Source organism: Mchenga conophoros, linkage group LG1 (genome assembly GCF_057382185.1).
Source record: "Mchenga conophoros isolate Kocher_MC1m ecotype Shallow Benthic linkage group LG1, M_conophoros_male_GT1.1, whole genome shotgun sequence".
NCBI classification, from domain to species: Eukaryota; Metazoa; Chordata; class Actinopteri; order Cichliformes; family Cichlidae; genus Mchenga; species Mchenga conophoros.
In genome coordinates this window covers 27,599,971-27,626,041 of record NC_140526.1, presented here as the reverse complement: position 1 = coordinate 27,626,041, position 26,071 = coordinate 27,599,971, and the positions used below count along the sequence as shown (strand labels likewise).

Below are 26,071 nucleotides of genomic sequence, written 5' to 3'. Positions count from 1 at the left end.
GACTCTGGGAGGAGGTAATACGTGGCAGTCGCCCCTGCCAGAAATGATTGTGCTCAGGAAAACGCTAGACGATGATGATGTTGATGAAGTATTCTTCTCTGCTGAAATTGAATGCCAAAAGAATAGAAGGAGGTTAGCTTTTTACACCGTATGCATGCTCCTCTTTCTCTCACCGGGACTATCCAGTCTTTGTTACCGTGTGACATATTCTGACAGTCATTTTAAACCAAAAAAAAAAATTGCTATAAACAAGTGGCTCTATGCCAGAATAGGATTATGACAGCATGGTCTGTAATCTAAATGTGCATGTTTCATGGTATATGCGTGAGATTCACATTGAAGTGCTGGTGTGTCAGGCTCAGAAACAGTACGGCTGCCGTTTAAATTTAGGTGCAACGAGCACTTTGTGAAAGCAAAACTTGAAGTTAATTCTTCCACACACTCAGAAGGCAGTTGTTCTGTATTTAATTCCTCTATAGTCAGGTGGATAAGAAGCGACATCTTCAAAAGCTGTTTAAATCTAGTTTTTACACTCTGTCGATTCCTACATCAAGAGCTCAGAGATGTAATTGAGAATAGTCTTCTCAGTCTGTGCAAATAAACATACACAGAGCTAACAGTAGGGCAGTAAGGTGTAATAAATAACTGTCAAACCAGCTGTGCAGTAATGTCAAAATTGAACTTTACGTAACACAAAGTATTAAATATGTACAAGTAGAAAAATTTAGTCCTAAGCATTTTTGTCACTTCAAAGCAAAATTTATTCTTCTGCGTGGAATTCATCTTTTAATCCTGTCGTATAGGAGTTGTTTGTCACTATCTCAAACTGAAACAACTGCTTTAAAAAGCTGTTTAATACTATCAGCTATCAGGAACAGAATAATACCCGTAACGAATTAGCAACTTGTCCTCTTAACAGCTGTTTACTTACTTTGTTTTATTTTAACATCTGAAGATCTGGCGGAAGTGCATCATTTCTCCTTTTACAGGACAGTTTCTGGTAAAGGGAACATGTCAATCTTTAACTTAAAATTAGATCAAATGGTGAAAACATTTCTGCACCTGTTGCTTTGTTTCACTGTGCCACTGAGCTCTTATCCACACCCTTTTGTAGTGTACTTTAAAACATTTGGACATGTCCTTCTTGGTTCGGATCTATCTTAGGCCGTCTGTTTGGAGCAGCAGGAGAGCAGCCCTTCATTGGCTCCACATTGTCAAGTGCCTTCCCTCTGGTCAACCACCCAGCATTTGGAGCCCTCTACACTGCCGGAGCAGGCAGGCCGGAGTTTGGAGGCCTGGGCTCTCTAGGCATGTCAGCTGCTCTGGCTGCCCATCCCCAACTAGGAGCCCTCTCTGGTAAGAGGATGACATTTGAATTGTGGGTAGCAGTTGGTTAAGGGGACTATACCTTTAATCTTCTCCTCTCGTCTCCTCTCCTCTACTTTCTGACCCGACAGAGTGGTGGCGAGCTGCCGAAGCCCATGGACGGGGAGCTGCTGCCTTTCTCCCCTCTTTCATCGGCTTTCCCCCATTCTTCGCCCCTCACATTCAGTCCAATCACAGCGCCAGTCCTGTTCCGATCAGGATGCCCGGCAAGAATAGCCATGCTGCACCTAAAGGTACAGCGCTGTCCTGGGAGCTTATTTTCATTGCTCAGTCTTCCCCCTAACCCTCCCATAATCACTATCTGTGCATCTTCCTCCACAACCTAAATCCACTTTGCCCTATGATGAGATTTCTCTTTTTCGAGCCAGATTTAATGACTTTCAGTCCTCACTTAGTGATTCTGTTAACCTCTATCTCCCCGCTCTTTCCCTCATGTTCGCTCTCGTAATCTCTGTTTCTGGCACTCTTTTAATTTCACAGTATCTTTTAATTTATCTTTTATTATGTAAACCACTCGTGTTGGGCTTGTGCCTCGCACAGCTCGCATGTTAGATGAGATACATGTATAAATCAATATTTTTATTAGCCTTATTTCAATCTGCTGTTAGTTCCACATATTCCATTATCGCTTGTTGGAAAGTTCTTAGGAGAGATGAAGCTGATTAGTAATACAGCAGAATTTGTGTTTCTAGGGGTGAATGGTGCAGTGAATGGAAGCGGGGCCTGCCCTCCTGTCACACAATCAGGGAGCTTTTCTGCGAGTCCAGCTCCTGTTCAGGCACCAACCAAGCCAACCAAAAATTCAGATCCTGCTAATAGCCAGCGTCGCAGCCCTCAGAACAATCCCACAGAGATGGTGGAAAAGACGACTCAGAAACCTAAAGAGAAGGTCAGTGCTGAGATCAAAATTACTCCTTAATTTGAAATAAGCCAGTTTGTGTTGCATAGTGAAGCTGATTTTTACAATGTTTTGTTTTTTTTCTCAATTCAGAAACCAAGGAAGAAGACAGCTGACACTTCTGTGGTGAGCAATAGTGAATCAGGCACATCATCAGACAGCTCAAGTGATGGGTCCCTCAGCAGTGATCTGGAAGACCTAGCAGAGGATGATGAAGACGATGATGACGATGACGAGGACGACGAAGAGGAGGACAAACACAGCGAACTGTCTGACACAGAGAAGCGGACAAAGAAGAAAACAAAGGTAAAGAGGAAAAGTTAAAATGAGTAAAAACATTAGGAAAGTGAAGGTGAAAAGAAGGAGGCCACTGCGCCCTCAGCTGCTCCACATGGTGCACTTGACTGCACTTGGTGCGCAGTGCTTTCATTCACTAAAATAGTGCCCACAATGTTGAATGAATTAAAATAAATTATCACATACCACAGAGAAAGCCTTTGTTCAAACAGTTCTTTATTTCATGCCCGCACCAGGTTTTGATACCCAGCACTGGAACTGCAAAGAATGACAGACCACTCTCTGGGGATGCCAACAGAAAGAAAGGCACCCAGGCCCAAAAGGTCCCCTCCAATCCCCCGACCCTTGTGCCCTTACCCTGCTCTGTCTCTCCTCCCGCCTTGTCCCAAACCTCACCGCTGGCTCTTCACAGCTCCAGGTCCCGGACAGAGGGACCACAGCAACACTTTAGTGTGATCCAGTCCACTGGCCTGGCTGCCAACTCAAAGCCCCTGGCACTCCTCACTCAACCCCGCAGGGAGTCGTCACCGTCTTCCTCCCCCATAGCTCTCACCACATCTCCAAAGGCACCGTCCAGCACCGCTTCGCCCAAACCTCCCAAGCTGCTGCCCTCCAACTCCCCTCCGCACCTTCCCCTCTCCCTCTGCTCCTCCCCTAAGCCTCTCTCAGTTCCCTCTCCACCCCGCTCGACTCTCCCGATGCCTACCTCCCCAAAACCTTTTGGTTTGACCTCATCTTTAACAAGCTCCCAGAAGTCCTCACTGAAGCCACCAAAGCACTCTGTCTCTGGCACCGCCAAATCCAACAAAAGGAAACTTTTGGAAGCTTCACTAGCGCAGATCAATGAGTTCAGGCTGCGACAGGTAAGCCTGCCTGATAACATCAGTTAAATAATGTCATTTACGCACACAGTATCCTGTGAGAAAAATATTGCTTCACACTCCGCTTTACTGATCAAAGTTACTAATAACAAATTGACAATAATGACATTATTCAGTGGAGCTGAGTACGCAGTCAGATCTGCAGTTCTGTTTATCTCTTTTCCCTCATCATTACCATACCATAACCAGCCTCTCTCTCTCTTTTTTAAAAAAAATCTGGTGGCTGTTTTCAAATTTTTTTTAAGACAGAATCCAAACAGCTTCCAGACGGCTACAGATCTGTTAGTGTAGCTGCGCAGTCAATTAAAAAGAAAATCATAACTGTTACAGTTTCTCTTACATACCAGTCTGGGATTTTATATCAAAGGGAAACAAGTGCCAAACAGCCTCATCAAAATTAACATGGCCTGGAGCTGAATCTCACAGCTGCAAATGGACATCAGTCAGCATTTTTGTTTTGTATAGTAGATGCATTACTTTTTTTCTTTTTCTCTTTTTACTTTTGCACTGGGATTGTCATAGAACAACAACTAAACATCTAAGCTATCTGGATACAAATGTGACAAATTAAAGGAAAACAAAAAAACGGGGATTGATTCTGTGCAGTAAGGGAATCTGTTCAGCCTCTTATGGTATGAAGGTTTTTGCTGGCACTGTGGTCCACTTGTCCTTCTAGAGGGCACGTCAAGGTCACTGTGAGTCAATACAAAGTTGCTGTGAGTGGTTATCTTTATCCTATCATTAAAACAAATTGAATAGGATGGCAATTCTCACTCGATGGGACAGAAGGCATCACCGAATGGTTTGAAGAGTATGAAAATGATGTGAAATTATATGCTGTGATCTTGACAGTCACTAGATCTCAATCGAAATGAATAACTCTAAGGATTTTGGGGCTGACATGTGCAAAACACCAAATAGTGGAATATCTTTTGGAATATATGTGAGTTTCTTTTAAGTAGACCCTAGCACAAAGTGTTTGCTTTATGGTAGCTTTATGCTAGTTTTTCCAATTATTTCGTGTTATTACCCAGAAGTTTCTTTTTTATCTTTTGTGCGAATGTCACGAGTTTCTCTTATGATGTGGCGAGAGGAAAAAATGCTTGCATCAAACTTTATTGTCATCGCTGCTACTGTGAATCATGATATTTGTACAAAGGGGTAATTGCCAGTTATACTGACCATCAGAAGTATTCAAAACATTTTTTATGCAGGAGTTTTACTGTTATCCTACAGTGTTATAGTAAAAGCACAGGAGACCTTTCAGTTTAAGTTAGCACGTATGTTGATAAAGATTTCCTTCCAGCTTTCATAGTGTGTTGGTTTATTTGATGATCACTTCCGCAGCCAGTAGTTTGCAGTGGATGCTGGCCAAGCATGCTTTATTAAGTTAAAATCTCCTCTTTTATGAACATTGACTTTTTAAAATTTTAAACTTTAAAATTTTTAAATCAGATTTTTCAGAATTTTCTGACTAATTTGCATTGGGTACGTTTAGCATACTCCTGTAGAGATGACACAGATAATGCCTTTAGTCTTGTTACTTTCCTGAGGCAACCATTGCTTGTGCACGGATTCCACTGTATTATTTATGGGTTTCCTGATTTCAGATGAAATGCTGTAAAAATTGACATTTGACATTTGTACTTTTCACTTCACAAATTCGATTTCTCCAGATGAAATATGAACGACAGCACCGTGATCAATAAGCTAAACTTATTGGGATCAGCGTATTCATTTCCCTTTTTGTTTTTACCAGTATAGAGAAGTTTACAGCAAGCCGAATTCCCCCTGTGGTTTTCAGCACTGTTACTGTATTTCATGGTCTGTGAAATTGATTTGTTTCACTTCATATCACATCCAGTTGAAAGTGCAACATTAAAGTCTAACCTGCCTTTGCTTAAACACCGATTGAGCCAAGCTGGTCCTCGCTATGAAAAAAATAAAAATAAAAAAAACAAGCCAAAACAAAAGGCAAACATGTCTAGCTGTATGGTGATAATGATGATGGAGCTTTTCAAATGTGCAGACAAGTAATTACAATTTTAGAGAGATACACAGTGTCTCTTTTCTGTAAACTTGGCCGAGAACAATGCCTTTGGTTATTGCATTTATGTTCTTTTTGTTTCCCTAAAAGAAGCTTAGACACAGTTAACTGTACCAGTGTTCAGCATTGTAGTTTTGTCACCTGCTCAAACAATCAGCAGTGATGTGAACTGACAGCTAAAGCAACTCTACTTTGTCCCATTTCTTTTCTGTTTTTTTCCCTAACCTTTCTTTGTTGTTCCCATTCTGTTTCCCTCTCTGTCCCTCCCTCTGACTCCATACCTCTCCTTGTTCTCTGCCTCTCTCCTCCTCCTCTGTTCCCAGACTCTCATGTCCCAAGGGCAGACGTTCCCAGCTGAGCTAAAGAAGCAGCAGCAGGGGCCAAACAAATCTCCCAAGAGGACATCTCTGTCTTCATCGCCATTGCCACTCGTCCCGCCTCCTCCACCCCAGAACAATCACTCCAACCTCTTCCTCTCAAGTGCCCTGCTGGGGCTCCCTGAACCCCATCACCCAAATGGAGTCATCCAAAGCACCACTCAGGACGCACCTTTGGCCCTCATCTCCAAACCTCGCAAAGACTCTGCCTCTCAAAGCAAGTCCCCTCAGCGTGACACTGATGCTGGGTCGATGCCTGTCAATCTGAGCACAGGGGCAAACAGGACCCAGGCAGCCGGCCAGGCTGGGCCTCCGTCACAGCCCTCCACTACCTCACCCCATGCTACAACAGGCCATGGATCCAGAAAGAACAAGACCGCCAAGGGGAAGGGACAGACACCAGGGCTAGGACAGGGACAGGGACAAGCAGACCCTTTAGCTGCCTGGAAGGGCTTCTCTCAGAACCATCTGGTGCAGTCTCTAGTAGATCTGTTTCGAGGAGGAGAGTCCGGGATTGGGATTCCTGGAGTTAGTATCCCTGGAGTTGGAATTCCTGGAGTGGGGATCCCTGGGACATGTAACCCCACAGCTGGGCTCCCAGCCAACAAGGAATCTGATGACTCAGGAGATGATGATGATGAGGAGGATGATGATCTTGAGGAGGAAGAGGATGAAGAGGACTCAGATGATAGTCTGTCAGGTTGGTACCTTCTACGGCAGTGAATGTAACTTTCATAATTAAAAAAAGGAGCTAAAGATAAAAATCAGGGCTGACAGCTAACCATTATATTAATTACGGATTACTCTTCTAATTATTTAGATTAGTCAGTAAGTTTAATACCAGTGCTGGAGAGGAAACCCAGGTCAAGCTGAAGTTACTATCATATAGGACAAAGAAAAGTGTTAAAATCTCACAGCTCAGAAGCTGTGATTCTTAAATAGTGTGCATTTTTGCTTGAACAAAAAAAATAACTTGTTTAATTTGTTTTGGCAGATGAACTAATCAAATAATTGGTTATGTCTGTGCAGTTAAGAAAATAAAAAAAAACCCAGTCATTAAAAAAAGATATTAAATGCTAATCCACTTTGGTGAATTGATGCCTCTCTGTTTTTTAACTCCTCACCTCTCTTTGCACACTTGTGTCCAATTTCAGAGTCTGACACCAACTCGGACAGTGACATCTCTGGGAAGAAGGTGAAGGAGTTAAAGCTGCTGCCATCTGGATCATCTAAGAAGGAGATGACTCCCCACAGGCTAACCAAAGGCCCAGAACTACTGAACACCTCAACGAATCACACCACCACCAGCTGCTCACCACTCAACCTCCAGGTCATCAAGACTCCCACCATTGCCACCAGCTCCAGTGCCTTGGCCTATCACAGCTCTCCAGGCTCTTCCTCCTGCAGCCTAGCCTCTCCGTTAGGTAATGTATTCAAAATGCTGCATTGGGAAAAGTATTAATGCAAGAGGTGAAGGATGAGTTTTAGTAGGCTCTCTCTTGCTGGATCTTTTCAGTCTCACAAACAACACTGTAGTATGCTGCTGGAGTAAATTCTTTTTCCCAGAGGGAGTATATTCCCATCAGCCTCATATGAAGTGATTGTTACATTTAGGAAGGCAGGAAGAAAGCAGTTGGTTGTCTTAGCTTACCCAGAGCTCTGAGGTCCTGCAGGGCCATGCTCGAGAGCCTCGACAACTTGTTTGGTACAGCAACAAGGTTGATTTCTGCCTTTTTCAATGCAAAGAGATTACCCAGATCAGAGGAAATAGGATATAAGTGCAGCTTGCCAGAAATATTTCAAGCAGACATTTCCAGTCATCTACTCTAAGTGACATTTTCTCTTATGTGTGTTTTGTGCTCACACTTATGAATGTGTGTAAACATATATACCATAGACATGGTGTTAGTAAATTTCTTAAGTTAAGGAAATCTGAACTTAAACCATCTCTCCACAGGTTTAGGAAAGCGGAAGAGGGTGATGGATGAGAAGGAGTTGATGATACCTCTGGAGTTAGGGTACGTATAAGTGACAGATTTCAACAAACACACTCGGGTTACATTTTGCTTCAGCCACAGATGTACTAATTTTTTTGTTTTTGTTAACATAGTGTTATTTATTCCGTCTCCCAAACCTAGGTGGCGGAGGGAAACTAGAATCAAATCGGTGGCTGGACGGCCGCAGGGCGAGGTGGCCTACTATGCCCCTTGTGGCAAGAAACTGAGGCAGTACCCAGATGTGATGAAGGTACCTGGGCCTCATGGCCTCACAGCACGCTTTGAATCCGTGATACAGATTCTTTTGGGCAAAAAGATGAGCAGTTTTGTTTGTAACAGCGACTACTGCGGGATGGTTTATGATTTATCACGGAAGGATTTTTTCCCCCCTCTAATAACAGCAAAACCGCTCATCCACATTGCTCAAAGAAATGCTTATGTATCAGGATTTGTTCTATATTATCTATGCTACTGCTCCAGCTGTCCCTCCAAACCCCCACCCCATGCCTCCACCCTCCCTGCTTTCTGTGACCATAATAGTGACAGATGATATTCTTAGATTCACTTCTTGTGCCACTTTTTTCACCTCTCCTTCTCCCTCCCCGCCGAATGATTAATGGTTAGTGTTGGGATGCACGACTTTGGCCCCATTTGTACAATTTAATATGACCTGCGGCCTTCTTTGTTTGTTTCATCAAAAGCACAAACACACAGATTGTCTGAACTGCCTTTTGAGTGTTGTCGTGCAAACACACGCGCACACACACACACACACAAAAAAGAAAAAAACTCCATGCAGTAACATCTACTCGCTGCTAGTCAGGCAGGCAGTAAAAGCCTGGCGATGCCACAGATAAATAAGAAAGGGCCTGAATTGTGCACCCCAAGGTCAGAACCATTTTTCCCTCCTGAGAGCTGTTGCTCTTTTTTTTTTTTTTTTTTTTTTTTGTCCCCTGGCTTTTATAAAGATTAGCAGCACTGCACCGATGCACTGTAACCGTAGACTCCCTTCCATCTAGTGCCTCCCAGTTGCTTTTCAATGTCGCTAATTTTCACATTTTTCCTTTTTTTCTGCCTAAACCAACGCCATTATTATTTTCTCTTCTGTAGTATCTATCCAGAAATGGAATAAGTGGCATCACGCGTGATAATTTTAGCTTCAGTGCAAAGATAAGGGTTGGTGACTTCTATGAAGCCAGAGAAGGACCCCAGGTGACTGCCTTTCATCTCTCTCTCTCTCTCTTTCCCTGATCCCTCTTCATCTTTTCATCTAGCGGCAGGCAAAGCTTCATGCAGCAGTCACTGTCAGGGCATGAGTAGGAATCAGCCAAAGCCCTCAGTAGTCCTAGTTCATAGACCTCGCACTGTGCATGGAGAAATGTAATAATCAGCTGACATTACTTCCACAGGTGACCACTGATATACTCCATGTAATGTCAGTGTGTGACACAAAGAGATAAACTAGGAAATGGATGTGTGTTTCTAATTGGAAGCAGAATAGAGGAAGTGCTAATATAGAAATACAGCAGTGCTGAGGGGCAAGAGAAACAGAATTCTTATTTAATCTGCTATTTAGCCTGTGTTTTATTGTGAATCACTTAAAATGTAATGATATATCATTTTCAGTCTCTGCTGAATGCAGAGCCTAGCAACTAATGATTTAATTGTCCTTTAGTCACATGAACTGATTCATGCTGGCAAGTCATTCACTGTTGCATCTCTCCACATCCCTCCCAATCTCTCTTTCTCTACTTTATTTTCTGTCCCTTTTTCCAGGGTTTACAGTGGAGCCTGTTGAAGGAGGAGGAGGTCATACCTCGTATTTTGGCAATGGAAGGCCGAAGGGGTCGTCCCCCAAATTCGGAGCGCCAGTTAGCAGGCGAAGGTGCCAAAGGTAACCGACGAAGGAAGGGACGACCCCCTAATGTAGGCGATCCACTGGCGCCTGAGGGCCCTAGTCCCAGTCAGGTCAAACTTCTGCGCAAACTAGAGGCTCAAGGTTAGCAGAGGAAATGAGCCCTGAAATATGTTTGTCATAAGTGTGTGTGCCATTCATCAACCAGCTATTATTCGGGTAGCTAACGACAGCGAAGGGGTCACAGTTTCAAATATTTTTTTTTTTAGCACAAGGACAAGTTTTTTCTGTCTTCTGTTTTTTTGTCAGGCTTTTTTGTTTGAGCCACCTACTTTATCTGAATAATACTAACAACAATTACTTGTCAAGATGAATCACCATTGTTAACATGTCTTGTTTTTGTGCCTTTGTGTTGCTTAGCAAAGCCCTGCAAACCTGATTTTTCAGCCCTACCTATGTAAAAAATATTTGACATGTATTGCAGTATTTTAAAAATGCTAACGGATAAATATATCACTCTAAGTTTATTGTTGCAATTGCTAAACTTTATAAATGAAACCTTAGGAACGATCCCAGTTATTTATATGTGCAGTACAACTACAGAGGTTTCTCACCGGCACCACTTTTGTTTCCACTTTGCAGAAATAGCCCGTCAGGCGGCACAGATGAAACTGATGAGAAAACTGGAAAAGCAGGCGCTGGCACGTGCAGCCAAAGAAGCTCGGAAACAGCAAGGTAAGCGAGTACAGGGCTGTAAACATGCTGGCGGAGGTTATTTAATTGGTCAGTCGGTCACTTCAGACTACTTTGATCTAAATCAACAGAGTATAAAGCCCAGCAAGAACTCATATTGCTTGTATAGCCTTTGTTTGCATGTAGGTTCAAAACTGTTTTCATCATTTTTTAAGCTTTAATCTTCTTTCTCCTCTAATCTTTATTGCATCCAATCTCAAGACTGTTTGCTTAGCTCTCGCTTAAATTCAGAGATGTAGCTAGACATGTTATACATTCAGAAATGTATAATGCACCAGAACATTTAAACAGTGGAAAACAATTTTGATCCCAATCCCGAAGATCACTTAGATTTTTTAAATTTAAGTTTTCCAACTAGACAGCTCAAATCCATCGAGTAAATGTGCTGACACGAGTGACCCAAACATGAATACCAGCCACTTGTGACTTAACTGTGGATGTACCCTGTAGCTGCTGTGTATCTGTGTGGGGCCAGTTGTTAATGAATTTGTCCCTCAAGGATCCATGTTAGGCCCGCTGATATTTACCTTGTACATAATGTCATAATATCTGACAGATGCAGTCCAGTATTGTAAATGCTTAGAAATCCGCTGAGGCAGCTTGTTTTCCTTCATGTGTATGTATCTGTCTGCAAGTTCAAAGGTAATTCTGAATACTGATTAGCTAGGTTGGGGCGATGATTGCTGATCTCTCATGGATCAGAATGTCTTGGGCGATCTGGGCACTAGCTGGGCTCCAGTTTGTCTCTTGACAACAGTAATAAACAATAAATCCCCCAAACTGTCTATATTGGATTGTGGAGATCTCCTTAAAAGCATTAAACAAAGCCAATCACAGTGCCATTCAGTTTGTTAAACAAGACAGCATTTTCATCCACCTTACTGCTGTGAGTTTGATGAAAAAGTTGGATGGTCATTACTGGCGTGAAGAGAGCATCGGCTGCTGGGATATTTAACACCCTTAGTTCCCTTCAGTGCTAATAACCACAACAACAGACCGAAGAAGGCTCGTACAAGGAGCCAGGGCCAAGTTTTAATGTTTACAGACAGCAAGCAAATAAATGAAAGCGGAAAATAACTTTTCAAACTGGAACGAGCTGTAGCTGTAGCTCCTTCCAGGAGCTCTGAGAGGTTTTTTTGTAACTCTTTCAGTCGGTGTGGCCATGTGTCTGTATGAGTTGTTTTGAGTTAAGCGATTCATGATGAATTGAGCTATCATCTGTAATTATCAGACCTGACCTACAAAAGTGATCATGAGGTCGCTGAGATTTCCTGCATAAGCGAAGCATGAATGTTCACAAATTAACCAAAAATAAGCACAAATGTCAGCGTCCAGAAAATTAGGATTGAGACATGATAGTGAGAGACCTGCTGTACCCTAAAGCCATAGATGTAAAGTGTTGTTTAGATTCTAAATAAAATGTGCCATTTTAGCGAGGTCGTCTATGCATGTCGATTGTTTTCGAGTCACGGCCTTATTTTTACAGTACTCTGTTTTAATTTAGTCCCCTGAACTTCTCCGTGCCTTGCTAAAAAAAATACATTGTGATTTCAGCGAGACCTCTTAAATAAATAAAGCGGAACAACTCCAAGTCTCTCAGATATGAATACAGTTGGAAGCCCGTGTTTTTATAGGTCACTTTTCTAGACACTGATGTAACACTGATTTGACTCTTGTAGCTATCATGGCAGCGGAGGAGAGAAGGAAGCAGAAAGAGCAGATCAAGATTCTCAAGCAGCAGGTGGGTCTTCTTTGTGGGTGTGCTGACTGCATTTTTCCCGTCTTTTCCTTATCTAAGTGTCCTGACACACACACTCCCTGTGAGCACTGCGGGAAATGTTGAATTGTTATTTTTTGAGCCTTTAAAGCTTACTTTTCAATTACCATTATTACTTGTAGTGCTAAACTTGTTGTTGTGACTTTCTGCCCGGCCCAATTGGAATAGAGTGGTTGGAAAGTGATTTTATCTGGGGATGTCTAAAATATTAAGAGATTATGTTTTTCTTTTTTTACAGGAAAAGATCAAGCGTATTCAGCAAATTCGGATGGAGAAGGAACTCAGAGCGCAGCAAATTTTGGAGGTACAGAATCTGATCCAGCAGCACCTCTGATTAAGCAGAACATTCCTGGATAGCTACAGCCCCTCAGTCTATAGTGTTTTAATCTTCCTAAAGCTCATTACTGAACAGCAGCATGCATTGGAGGGAGTTGCGTCTTCTTAGGCATAATTCCACATGGAACTAATGCTAAATTGGTCTTGGTTGACGGCTGTTGAATATTAAAATGGCTGTTGCTGCCTCTTCAGACCTTATTTAAATTGGACAGAAAAGTCTTTTTTTTTTTTCATCAGACAACAGTAACAGTTTAGCATAAGTGGGTCGAGGGGGAAAAAAAAAGGTGCCGTTTTCTACACACAAACACACATCCAAGGATGCAGACACGTTCACACAAACACACACATATGCAGGGCCACACAATTATACTGTAGGAGCTTCAAAGTGTTTTAGCAGGACTAAATCAATTTTGAGTTGACACGGTTGGCAAGCCACTCTTAACAGGAGGCTTCAACATTTTCACAATTACGTGTTAAAGAGATACATTATTCATTTGCTGTGTTTTACAAATTTGACTGGCATTCAGGAGCATGAAATCTTTGCTCAAACCAGAAAACTGCAAACAATCAGTTAAAGTGCTGCAGAGCTCAAGTCTGATTGGACTTGATGTGCCTGAATGATATACATCTCCGTGATTCTTGACTTTAATCTTTATTCAAAGGCCAAACGGAAAAAGAAGGAAGAAGCCGCCAACGCCAAAATACTGGAGGCTGAAAAGCGTATAAAGGTATGCTTACAAATGAAACTCTTGGAAAAAATATGGAAAACTGTGATATACCTTTATTTATTTATTCATTTGTCTTCAAAAATCCTGTTCATTGAATTGTATAATTCATTTACCGTGTTGTGGGGCTTTTCCATCAGCCTGTATTTGTACTTTTCACGATATTAATACAATGGAAGCATATTGATTTTTCTCTCATCTTCTCATTCTCGCCTTCAAGGAGAAAGAGTTGAGGAGACAGCAAGCGGAGATGCTCAAACAACAGGTAGGCACTCTAAACAACTTACTGAGCCTCTTGAACCTCATAGTTACTGCTGAATAAAACCATTTACCTCAGACTTGAATAAAAATTTGAAGGTGCGTGTGCGTGTGTGGATGTGCTTATACTTTGTGAATTTAAATATAGGCATGCGTGAGTGTGTGTACGTGAGTATTTCTCTGTTTAAAACACCTTGCTTATTGGTATTGGATATTACTTCTGTTCCATAATATTTTGCCAACTCTCTCTGCCAGGAGTTGGAGAGGCATAGACTAGATATGGTATGGGTATGTTTATTTTTGTACATCTAACACCTGCATCGTGTAACTGGTTGTGTTATGGTTGTCATAGCAATGCATTAAGTGTAGCACTGGCTGCTGTCATACTACATTCTTCTGCATGGCTTTCCAGCAAAACCAACAAAAGAGAGAAAGAGTCAGTATGCTGCCTCCATCTGCTCGTCCTGAGGGACAACTGACCCTGTCACGGTGGCCAGGCAGCTTCTTTCCCCCTCCCCCCATCCTCCCCTTCTACTCAGAATGCATTGCAAAGACTGCTAGCCAATCCACACTCACTGTCTCAAAGTGCGCTCGAGGAGTTTCCATCCATCACATACATTGTCTAACTGTTGTATTGGAGTAGCCTGTGTTACCCGTGAGTGCTTGACGATTTCGGCTCAGACGTTGAGCTTGTGTCTGTTCGTCCGTGCATCTGTTCTGCAGTCCACAGAGTGCTGGACTTTAACCTGCCCCATCCCGGCCTCTCTGTCATTCACTGTTCCTATACTCTGCACAATGAATGAAAACAGCTACTGAGAGTCATTTCGTCTTCATGGTGGAGACACTTACAGGCAGATTTCCCACCAGTTTGGTGCGGGCACCTTGGAATAAAAAAAAAAAAAGACCTTTGGGGGGGAAAAAAACAGAACAAGAATACAATCATCTTCACCATGGGGACTGTATGGTTCTATGTAGCTTTTTATTTTAGCCTGGCTCTCCTGCTTGTAGCCCTTCTTACTCATACACACTCACACACACAGTCGCAGCTGAATCTAAAGGTTCGCCTTCCTGTCGTGGACCAGGCCGATTACTGCATCAACCTCACGTGCACTACAGTGTTTGAAATTAGGAAGCGCGTTTAATCCCATGTGTTTAAAGTTGTCTCGTGTGGCCGTATCGCACTTGATTTATTGCAGTTTATTATCATAAAAGCCTTTAACGTCTTCGTTGTTTTTGATGAATTGGAAGAAGCTGAATGCCACAGGCTTTCTGTCGTTTTTCAAGTTTTCCATTTGTAGATAAATCAAACAAATAAGCACAAAGAAATATTGCGGCAGAGTGCTTGGCATCTAGCCTGTTTTGTTTATCACAATGACAAAACAGTCCTCACAAAACAGCCCATTTTAGTCAGCGAGAACTGGAAATGTCCTTGGCAAGCCCTAATAGTGGCAATTGTGTCTTTCTGGTGGATCACAGAGGGAATGACAGCCTGATATGGAGGAGCGGGAAACCTTAAGAGATCAAATAAAATGATAGTCAGTCACCAGTGATTCCTGTGCCCTTTGGCAGTAGACTGTGTATCATACACCAAAGAACAACACAGACGTCTCATCCTCAGCAGTCACATACTGTGCTAACACTTAAGCTGCCAAAACCACTGAAGTGAAACTGCTCAGTTTGTAGTTACACCTCACAATCCATTCCTCTTTATAACCCCCTACTAAATATTACAGGTGTGATGTGTCCCCCCCAAAAAAGGCGATATCATTGATTCATGTAGCAGAATTGATTGTTTTTATCATAACTCTAATGACATGTGGCATGTCAGATGACTTCCGGCAACTAGTGTTTTGTTGCTTTTGTTGTGTCAGCTCTAGTTTAGAGGCGCCGTCACCGATTCCAGCTGCTTCTCTTTTTGAGCCTGTCATCACATCTATTTTGTACCGCATCTATGTGTTGCTTTTTGGTTGTCATTGTACTACTGTACTCTTCACTTATGCTTCCACCATACATGTGAAAGTGTATACATGTGAAGCATTGTTCTGTGTTTGTTCAAGTATGGTGCCTCTACTGAATTTAGTGCATCACAGTTTTACATTAATGCACAATTATACTAAGGCTGGCCTTGACTACTGTATGTACAACGTGTGCTTGTTAATGTTTGCCTGTTTTTTGTTTTTTTTTGCCCCTTTAGGAGAGGGAAAGGAGGAGGCAACATGTAATGCTGATGAAGGCTGTTGAGGCTCGCAAGAAAGCAGAGGTAGCCCATATGCACGCAAATAAATGCAGAAACACACACGGGCGCACAGTCCACTCCATAAAAAGAGCCTAAGTCATTATTCCCTCGATGGATTCCTGCTTCCTCTCCTTTATGTGCGCTCTTTCCCTTCATTCATTTTTTTTTCTGCACACTTACCAAGTCAAAAGATTCTGGCCCTCAAGCACTTTTCCTTTGAATGCACAGCAGCATTAGGCTGAATTCTAACACAGCTCAGCAAAGTCAAGTAAACCTTCTTGTCTGTTTTCTCACACACACACACACACACACACACACACACATTTTTCTTTCCTAATGCTCCCTTGAATTTTGGACTCTCTAGGAGCGTGAACGCTTGCGGCAGGAGAAAAGGGATGAGAAGCGTCTGAACAAAGAGCGTAAACTGGAGCAACGGAGGCTGGAGCTGGAGATAGCGAGGGAACTGAAGAAACCAAATGAAGATATGTGTCTGTCTGATCATAAGGTATCTTATTATTATTATTATAATTATTATCATCATCATCATTATTATTATTATTATTATTATTATTATTATTATTATTATTATTATTATTATTATTGAGTGGACTGTTTTTCCTGAGACCACGTTACTGAATATTTTTATGTGGAAATGTGCGCCCTCAAGTGGTTAAAATAACATACTGCAAAATACACAAACTAAGCTGTCACTACTATTTTGAGAACATACACATAACATGTGACACACATGTTTTTCTTAGCTTCACTAATCGATCCTAATATGAGCAAAAAGAGTCATAATTTTACTGATATTGCTGCATCCAGGCTCTCCCTGAGTTCTCCAGGATTCCCGGACTCATCCTACCAGGACGTGCCGTGTCGGACTGCCTGATGCTTATGCAGTTCTTGCGAGGCTTTGGAAAGGTTTTGGGACTCGATGTGAACACGGATGTGCCCACGCTGGGAATGCTACAGGAGGGCTTGCTTAATGTGGGGGACAGCATGGGCCAAGTTCAAGACCTTCTGGTCAAACTGCTTTCTCTGGCAGTCTGTGATCCTGGTTTGCCACCTGGACAAAAGGTGAGCTGCGTTTTGAACTGACTGATTCTGCTTTAGGACTGTAGCTGAGACATAATCAAGTTAGTAAATATGATCCATAAGATACAAAACATTAACAATGCCACCATATGTAGCTTTATCATATACATTTAGGACTAACTTTAGGATTATAAAGATCTTGCACAAAGTCATTTAGAATGACTTCAAAATCAGTGTTTTTACACTTGACATTATTTTAATGCTGATGCCTCCATGCCTTTACTAGCAATGTGATATTTTTGTTTTTAGGTTAAAGGCTTGGGTACATTTTCATCTATTAAAAAAAATATATATATATATATATATATATATATATAATTTATTTGCTATCATCAACTTCCCTATCCTTAGACAAAAACCATGCTGGGGGACCACCTGACTAACGTTGGCATCAACAGAGATAATGTCTCCGAGGTGCTGCAGATGTACATGGGAGCCCATTGTGGAAATACAGATCTGGCTCCTTTGGCTCTCAGTTTGAAGACAAAGGCCTTTCAGGCTCACACGCCTGCTCAGAAGGCCTCAATTTTGGGGTTCTTGGCTAATGAGCTGGCCTGCAGCAAAGCTGTCATCAGGTAGGTAACTGACCACTTTGAGTACTTCACAGTACTGTGCAAAAGTCTTGCACAATACTGTGGAAATACTCCATATTTCACTTCCAAGGAGCCAAGCTTTCTTTTATTTATTTATTTGAGTAGTCTTGAGCAATAATTCTCCAGGGTTTCTAAAAGACTAGCAGCTTATTTTTAGTTAAATGACAAAGGTAACACGCCTTTAATGACATAAAATAGTATTTTTTGCATCAACAAGGTGATCCCCAAACAAACTATCTAAAGAAAATGAACAGTATCTGAAAGTCATATCCTCAAGGAATAGGACCTGAGGGGTGTATCTGGCCTTTCAGTTGATCCATCTATTGTTCACTGAAGCCTCATCAAAAAAGGTCTCAGTGGAAGAGTGGCTGTCAAGAAGCCATTTTTAAGAAAGAGGAATCGGGATAAAATGCTATGGTCTGCCAAATTACACAAGAACTAGACTGAAAATCAGTGTCAACGGGTTTGATGAAGTGATGGTGTTGGTGGGGCCCTTCCCAAAATTGGTGGAATTATGAACACGGAAAAGTATGGTAAGATTTTCATCCATCATGCAGTATCATCAGGAAAGGATGTGATGGGCAGCAGCATAATCTTTGATGACAGTGACACCAAATACACCAGCAATGCAGTAAAAGCATACTTCGAAAAACACACAGTCGTGGATTGGCCTCCACAGAGCCTGGATCTCAACATTAGTCATTATTGAACAGAGAACAGAACAAAAGGCAACCAACATCCAAAGATTAACTTTGAATGTGTTACAAGAAGCCTGGAGAACTATTCCTAAAGACAACTTAAAGAAATGACAAGAAATCTGCCAAAGAGAGTTCACGCTGTGTTAAAGAATGAATAAACGTGGTCATTCATTAGAATTGTTGTTGCCTCATACACCGTTTTTCTATGTATGTTTGCACATGTTTCAATAGAATAAAAGAAAGAAGACTTTTGCACATTACCATATGTCAGTGTAGGATGTGTCTCTTCCTCTGAGACAAAATTAAAAATCTAACAGTCCTTTTCACCAACCACACACTGGAAAAAATTAGTTAATGCGGTATATGTGGTTTTATTTTGTTTAACGCTGAAATTATATCTGAGCCAGTGATGTTATTTTTTTTATTGATACGGTGGAGAACAATTAATAAAGCTGCAGCAGGGAGCAGTAATTTGCAGTCCTTTTTATTGTAGGGAAATAATAAAAGTATTAATTTGTGCTCTGGGATACCAGCTGTTATATTAAGCTTTTTTTTGAGCTGTGAATGGTAGCCAGCCCCCATGAACTTTTACTCATTATATTTATTAGTTTCCGAGATTACCTAAAACAATGGATGTACACTGCCACAGCTATAATTAACAGAATTGTGTTTCCTCGTGCAGTGAGATTGACAAGAACCTGGATCAGATGGCAAATATGAGGAAAGACAAGATTATTATGGAGGGAAAACTGAAGAAGTAAGATTTCTTAACCCTAAAAATAATGTTTTTGTTCTCCATACTAGGTCAGACTAAACTCCTGTGTCCTTATACAGGTTGAGAACCATTTATGCCAAACGAACTGGAAAGAGGGAAGCCAGCATGGGTGTGGAAGAGAACCAGTCTGTTGGCACTCCATCCTCGGCCACCAAACGCAAGAGGAAACTGGGTGGAGACAGCGAAGATGACGACGACGACGACGATGACAGTGACGACCAACCGGAGGAAGAGGAGGAAGAGGAGGAGGAAGAACTAAAGAAGGTTAGAAAAGTGGAGACATATGATGAGGTAAGGTGATAGAGCCAGCTTCATTATAAGAAGCTAAATGTTTGTGCAGTTGCTCAAAGACATTTCCTGTATTTGTTTGTTCCTTCTATCAGGATGAAGTTGACCATGCTACTAGTGTCGAGGAACTGGAGAAGCAAATAGAAAAAATGGCCAAGGTATGTCTTTCTTGAACACGTTTAAATGCTTTAAAGTGCATGAAAATCAGTGTTTGATTGATCCAGTTAATGTGGGATATACTCGAATATACAAAGTGAGATTAAAGAAAAATCTCCTGCTGCAATAGAAGTAATACGTCAGACACCTGCAATGCTAGACTTTGGAATTCAAGCTGCAAAATGTGTCGAAAACTGCAATGTGATTTGTACGTTGTGTGGATATTTGTGTTGCCATAGGTCTGTTTACTAATGAAGGCACTAATTAGTTTGATAAATGACCTCATTAGCATCTTATGTGATGCTTCATATGTCGCACAGAAAAAAACAAAAACCGGTAGGGCAGATTTCTTCTGTTTTTGAAGGTCTGTAATTTCCATGTATGTTTTGTACAATTGCAGCAACATCATCAGACCAGAAGAAAGCTGTATGAGATATCCCATTCCCTACGCTCTATGATGTATGGACAGGATCGGTACCGCCGCCGATACTGGGTACTGCCCCACTGTGGAGGGGTCTTCATTGAAGCCATGGAGAGTGGAGAAGGTTGTTGCAGTACACCGCCCACTTTTTTTTTTCTGAATACGTATACGCTTCACTTTGCTTATCTGAGAGAATATTTGGAAAATGAATGTGTAATGGTAACATGCTCGGCAAGAAGACAAAGAAAGACCTTTTATAATTCGTGTAGCTGCATGTTCAGCTGTTTTGTTACCGAGTGAAATACGCAGATAGCATCTGTCAACACTAATAACACAGCTCTGCCTGTCTTCCGAAAGCAAGCGAATTAGTGTAATGTCCAATAATCAGGATCCAGTTTCAGTGTTACAGTAGTTCACTTTCTAACTGGAGTACGTTTTTCTCCTTTTTTCTGCAGCTCCAGAGGAACTGGAGGAGGAGCGACAGAGGAGGAGGAGAGCAGCAGAGGAGGTCAAGGTCAAAGAAGAACCTCAAGAGATTGAGTTGCAGAAGGAGAAACCCACCAACCTCGATGGGCAGAGCACTCGAACACAGGACTTGGAGCAACAAAAAGAGGAGGAGAAGAAACACGAGGGGAAGAAAAACTCCCCGACCCTCTTCTACCAGCAACCAGGCTGTGTAACCAAGCTGTGCGCTCTCAGAGAAGTCAGCAAGGACATTGGTAAAGAATCTGTGAAGGCAGAAGACAAGGAGAGTCCCCATGTGAGACAGAATGGCAGTACCCTAGGCACTCCTGTTACAACCACTATGTCAGCGTCCTCCCCCACTCACAATACCCTCGAGCCTGCAACAGCGGCAGCAACAGCTCCCTCCATGGTGACTGCTAACGACACAACAAACATCCCTCACCTGGCTTCATCCTCTTTATCTGCCCCGTGCCTGCCAGCTGCACGTGAAAGCCCAGGGAACACTCCTCCAACCTCATCCCCGGCTCCATCGCCACACCTTTCATTCCAAGCAAACGACCAGCTGCTCAGAGTGCTAACAGAAAGGAGCGGGCACTGGTTCAGTCTGCTCCCTCGCAACCCTTGTGACCTCTCCTCCCTCACCACAACACCACCAGGACCGCCCCGTGTGTCTCCTCAGGCATCCTCCACCCCAGCCAGACCCAAATCCCCACCTCCATCCCCTGCTCTCCCTCTCACCCCTTCTGCTGCCTCAGCCTCTGCCAGCCCACACCACCCAACTGGCATCCTCAGCTACCCACTATCCACCCTGCAGGTGAGAATCCTGGCTGGTAAACATGTTGCTATTATATTTCCTTTTGTGCACTACCACCTTCCTCACCCCTCTATTGTCCCTCTTTTCTCCACAGGTTAAGTCAGGTGTCTCTTTGCTAGGAGTTTCTTTCGCAAGCTGGCCCAGTGGAATGATAAGTCCCGGCCTGCCTTTGTGCAGCAGCCCTAGCCCCATGCCAAGTCACTCTGTAGAGGGCAACACAGCAGCAAGTGTCTCCAGTAAAAGTGAATCGCCTTTACCTCGCATTGAGAAAACTTGCTCTATGCCCTCTCCCGCCTTGGAGATGCCCAAATCCCTCGACCACGCCACGCCACGACCCATCCCAGAAGGTGAGCAACACTCGATGTATTATTTTGTATATATATAATGAGATCAGCCAATGCTATCCTTACTTAAGCCCAGTTTGATTTGACTGTAACATGTCTTAACTGAACAAAACATCTTCTTTCTTTCACACCCGTGTGCTCAGAGATGCTGACAGGTTGGTGGCGGGTGTCTGACATCGAAGAGCTCAGGGCTCTTGTCAATGCTCTCCACAGCCGAGGAATCAGAGAGAAGGCCCTCCAGAGACAAATGCAGAAATACATGGAGATCATCCCCCAGGTCTGCACCAAACACAGAGACGGTAAGTCTGGAAACAGCTCCTCTGAGCACATAATGATGTGCATCAGATTCATTCATGCTTAGAAGCGTTTCCTTATAATCCCACAATAAATTGCTAATACTGTATCAGTGAGGTTTATTGAAGTTTATATGAACAACTGTCTTTCACTGCCTAACCCATGTGTCTGCTGTGTAATTTATCTAGTGGCCATGATTGAGCTCCATGAGTTGGAGGAGAGCCAGGTCAGTGTGGAGTCGGTGCGGGGCTGGTGTGTTGAGGAGCAAGCAATGGAAATGGACATCGCTATACTGCAGCAGGTTGAGGAACTGGAGAGGAAGGTCACCGCAGCCAGCCTGCAGGTTAAGGTGAAATAGTAACACACTAGCACAAATATTTCTACATATTTTGTTTGTGAAATTTATGTTTTTTTTAGAGGCCAATAAACTCAACAGCTCATTTCCTCTCACAGGGCTGGACGTACCCGGACCCTCAGTCTGAGCGTGAGGACCTGGTGTACTACGAGCACAAGCCCCTGACCAAATCCACGGCCTCGGCGACAAACACGGGAGACAAGGAATCCAAGGAGCATCTGGAGGAGCGGGGAGAGAAGGGCGGGGTGATGCGTCACCCGGACAACCCGCTGGACATTGCAGTGACACGTCTGGCTGATCTGGAGCGCAACATCGAGAGAAGGTACCTGAGGAGCCCCTTAGGTACCACCATTCAGATCAGGCTGGATAATGTGGGTACGGTCACTGTCCCTGCCCCCGCCCCATCTACTAGTGCTGACAGGGAAGGGTAGGTCATTTCTCCAACCAGCTCCCCACTCTCCCACTAAGACCCTTTCCTCTCTCTATGTGTGCTTTTTTTGTTTCCCATATTACTCAAAGGGTGAGGGTCTTTGCTGATTTCACAGCAGATTTTTGTGGTTGCCTGTTGCTTTTTTTTTTTTTTTTTTTTTTTCCTTTTTGTCTTGTGCAGCTTTTTGTGTGGGAGGGGCTCCACTCACTGCCATTTTTTCCCCCTAAAATCATCTGCATGGTGTTGTGCATCAGCAACCTCAGTTATAGGCTTACTTACAGCTCCTGCTATTCAGCATACACTTACCCTTCCTGCATGAGCGTCCCCCTTAACATGATAAAAAAAACGTGTGTACCTCTCCCCAGCACTCTATACTCCCAAAAACGTCATGCCTGTCTCTGCCCAGATGGAGCTTTTTACAGCATCTGGTTCAACTGACACAGTTTACTACAAACCCATTTTCATAAAAAGTTGTGTGGACTTTAAATAAAAACAAAATGCCGTGTTTTGAAACTCATTAAAAATAATTTGTTTAGTTAAAAACGGAACATGTTAAATGTCGAGAAACTGATAAATTCACATTTTGAAACTTGTCTGTTTTCTTAATTTTTTTCTACACCTTTCCATTTTTGCTTGACATAAAGTTTAGCTTTGTTTCAGGCCCACCAAATGTTTTCAGCGGGTGACAGGTGTGGATTGTTGTAGCCAGGATCTTACTACAGATTGATTCTGAGCTGTGAAATAAGCAAACCGTTCCCTGAGAATGACACACTGCCAGCATTTGTTGCTCTAAATTGTGTGCATTTTCCCTAGCATTAATGGTGCCCATACCATAAGATGTTGGGTAGGTCTTACCCTCTTTAGCCTGCAGTCAGTGATTTCTGACTTTCAAATTAAGATTTGTCACACCAGAGACCAGTTTTGTACTTTGCCTCAGTCCATCTTGAATGACTTCTTAGAGACTCAGCCTCACATCAGCGCTCTTTTCACTACTGAACCTAACGACGCTTTACAGCGTCTCACACACAGTCTTTGTCCTGTCTCAACTTTTTTTAAAACATGTTGCTGGCATCAAATTCAAAAATGACCATAGAGCTTAAAATAAACAGTAAAATGCTGTGATCATGCCCCTGAACGTTATAAACACGAGCTTAAAATTATTTGCAAGTCACTGCATTTTGTTTTTATTCACATTTTACACAGCAGCCTTAGTTTTATTGGTTACGGGTTGTAGTTTGTGTGTAAATAACCCCACACGTTCCCATATGTGTATCTATTTTGATTCTCATAACCTTCCCTTAAATTCCCTCAGCAGCGAGGAGGAGGTGGCCCACGGTATGAAAGTGTGGAGGAAGGCCCTGAGCGAAGTGCGCAGCGCCGCCCAGCTGGCCATGTGTATCCAGCAACTGCAGAAGTCCATTGCCTGGGAGAGGTCGATAATGAAAGTGGTAAGAGAATAAAAGAACAGCCTGTGTCCACAATGTTAATTGAAAACTATTTGGAAAGTTTGTACTTGTTTTTAATGGACGCACTTATTTTGTAGTACTGTCAGATTTGTAAGAAGGGGGATAATGAGGACCTCCTCCTGCTGTGTGATGGCTGTGACAAAGGCTGCCACACTTACTGTCACAAACCCAAGATCACCAGCATCCCAGAAGGAGACTGGTACTGCCCGGCCTGCATATCCAAGGTATCTGAACCTTTTATTACTTATGATTTTTTTTTAATGTGCATTTTTTAGACTCATCTCAGGACTTATTTTACTCCTGTTTTGTAAAGTTGATGGTAGAAAGGCAAGAAGAAAAAGGACACATTGTAGAGTATATCTTGTGCATCTAAACCGCAAGGACACTTGCTCGCTCAAAGAAATCTCATCAGCTGCTCCTCCCCTAGAGTTTTATTGCTTGCTCTTCAATTTTATTGTCTGCAGCATGGATTTATCCCATTAAGTGACAGTAAAACTCATAAGTCATACTCATACTGATACAAGCTGAGTAACGATTTTTAACGCAGGCTTTAAAGAATTTGTGTTGATGCAGATGTGGTCAGCAAAGGGACTAAATATTATTGCTTGTCTAAGATATGGCAAATTGATATGACATTTTAGGAAAGGACAATATTAGGAGGATGAAACTAAATGGTTCCAGTTTGAATAGCACCCGAACTAAGGAAATGCTGCAATTTTGGGTACTTTTGCAGGCAAGTGGTCCATCCCCCAAAAGCAAAAAGCCTCCAGCCAAACCAGTAGCATCTAGTGGGGGGAGTAGCAAGAAGGGCGGAGAGGCAAAGAAGAATGGAAAGCAGGCCGGTAACGGGGAAGTGTCGGAGGATGACTCAGCAAGTGCCAGCAGTACGCCCAAAAAAGGAGCAAAAGACACCAGCAGGAAGAGGAAAACGGAGGAGAGTTCACCTGCTCTAACGACATCCAATCAGGAGACTACTGGGTGTGTGAAGCGAGCCAAGACGGCTCGAGACAACAACAGGGACCTGGGATTATGCAGGTATGTCTCCATGGCATGTTTGCACTTGTCTTTCTGTGTCATTTTCTTCTCAGTAGTTGCACAGTAATTTCCACCTGCTACAAAGCTGTATGGAAAGGTTGGAGGATGTGTTTTACATTTTCTGTTGTGTTTAAAGCCACAAAACCTCTGATCAACGTTTACTTGCAGTATTTCATTCCTGGAATTTTTCAGCACAAAGTCAGCTTCTCTTTTGTTTTTTAGCGGTTTTATTAGCTCATAAAACCCTAAAGATTATGAGTTAAATGCAAACTTTAAACCTCCATGGACATATTTTTGACCAGCAGCAGAAACAAACTGTAACTGGTTAGGAAATGCTGTTAACACAACCACTTAGGGCAAAGCAGCACTATCTTAGCTTTCTTTTACCTCAGCTTTCAGCCTACTCAGCTTTCTGGGGAAATATCTGATTCTCCAGCTGTTAATGCTCCACTGTTCACCAGCTAGTCCTAGCTTTGTGTACCATAAACCCAAAACAATGATTTAAAAGAAACTTCCAGTATTCAGGCACAATGGGAGCCTCGTTCACACCCTTCACCCACATGTAACCGATCCCTTGTCAATCCAGAAATATTGGTTATAGCTGCTTAAACATAAGAGGAAATTATGAAAGAAAGCTTTTCTGTGTTACACACAAAGCTTATATTTACACAAAGTCGTGGCCAGAGTTTAACTGTGTGTTTGTTTGTCCTACAGAGTACTCCTTGCTGAGTTGGAGCGGCATCAGGATGCATGGCCTTTTCTCACACCTGTCAACCTGAAATCGGTGCCTGGCTACAGGAAGGTCATCAAGAAACCGATGGACTTCTCCACCATACGTGAGAAGCTTGTGAGCAGCCAGTGAGTTCCCATCGCTTCTCTCGGTTCTTTTTTCTGCTAAAAGCCTCGCGCAGAAGTTAAAGCAAGACCAGTGTTTTCAGTTTTGTTTAGTTTTTTTCAGGAATTATGTGATGTGTCTGCTGTTCTCTCTAACCTGAATATGTCTTCTTTTTTTTTTT

The 26,071-nt window shown here is 42.6% G+C and overlaps 1 protein-coding gene across 11 annotated transcripts in view; it reads left to right on the top strand.

Annotated features, from left to right (window-relative positions):
- The window catches only part of LOC146583498 (bromodomain adjacent to zinc finger domain protein 2B-like), a 67,923-nt gene that overhangs the window by 39,953 nt on the left and 1,899 nt on the right, over positions 1–26,071 (top strand). Inside the window, exons 4-37 of one of the 11 annotated variants that reach the window (XM_085272454.1) lie at positions 1,165–1,356; positions 1,458–1,619; positions 2,079–2,275; positions 2,378–2,590; positions 2,818–3,444; positions 5,833–6,586; positions 7,041–7,310; positions 7,844–7,904; positions 8,025–8,133; positions 8,994–9,095; positions 9,660–9,882; positions 10,381–10,473; positions 12,171–12,232; positions 12,507–12,572; positions 13,267–13,332; positions 13,550–13,594; positions 13,843–13,869; positions 15,782–15,847; positions 16,188–16,328; positions 16,649–16,903; positions 17,273–17,496; positions 18,895–18,969; positions 19,047–19,251; positions 19,371–19,433; positions 19,832–19,976; positions 20,308–21,131; positions 21,226–21,478; positions 21,619–21,774; positions 21,958–22,118; positions 22,223–22,551; positions 23,867–24,002; positions 24,098–24,244; positions 24,754–25,055; positions 25,770–25,913. In XM_085272454.1, the coding sequence (XP_085128580.1) occupies positions 1,165–1,356; positions 1,458–1,619; positions 2,079–2,275; positions 2,378–2,590; positions 2,818–3,444; positions 5,833–6,586; positions 7,041–7,310; positions 7,844–7,904; positions 8,025–8,133; positions 8,994–9,095; positions 9,660–9,882; positions 10,381–10,473; positions 12,171–12,232; positions 12,507–12,572; positions 13,267–13,332; positions 13,550–13,594; positions 13,843–13,869; positions 15,782–15,847; positions 16,188–16,328; positions 16,649–16,903; positions 17,273–17,496; positions 18,895–18,969; positions 19,047–19,251; positions 19,371–19,433; positions 19,832–19,976; positions 20,308–21,131; positions 21,226–21,478; positions 21,619–21,774; positions 21,958–22,118; positions 22,223–22,551; positions 23,867–24,002; positions 24,098–24,244; positions 24,754–25,055; positions 25,770–25,913 (6,895 nt within the window). Of the gene's footprint in view, positions 1–1,164; positions 1,357–1,457; positions 1,620–2,078; positions 2,276–2,377; positions 2,591–2,817; positions 3,445–5,832; positions 6,587–7,040; positions 7,311–7,843; positions 7,905–8,024; positions 8,134–8,993; positions 9,096–9,659; positions 9,883–10,380; positions 10,474–12,170; positions 12,233–12,506; positions 12,573–13,266; positions 13,333–13,549; positions 13,595–13,842; positions 13,870–15,781; positions 15,848–16,187; positions 16,329–16,648; positions 16,904–17,272; positions 17,497–18,894; positions 18,970–19,046; positions 19,279–19,370; positions 19,434–19,831; positions 19,977–20,307; positions 21,132–21,225; positions 21,479–21,618; positions 21,775–21,957; positions 22,119–22,222; positions 22,552–23,866; positions 24,003–24,097; positions 24,245–24,753; positions 25,056–25,769; positions 25,914–26,071 lie in introns of all 11 variants that reach the window. The other 10 variants (XM_085272468.1, XM_085272473.1, XM_085272462.1 and 7 more) reach the window with 10 other exon arrangements.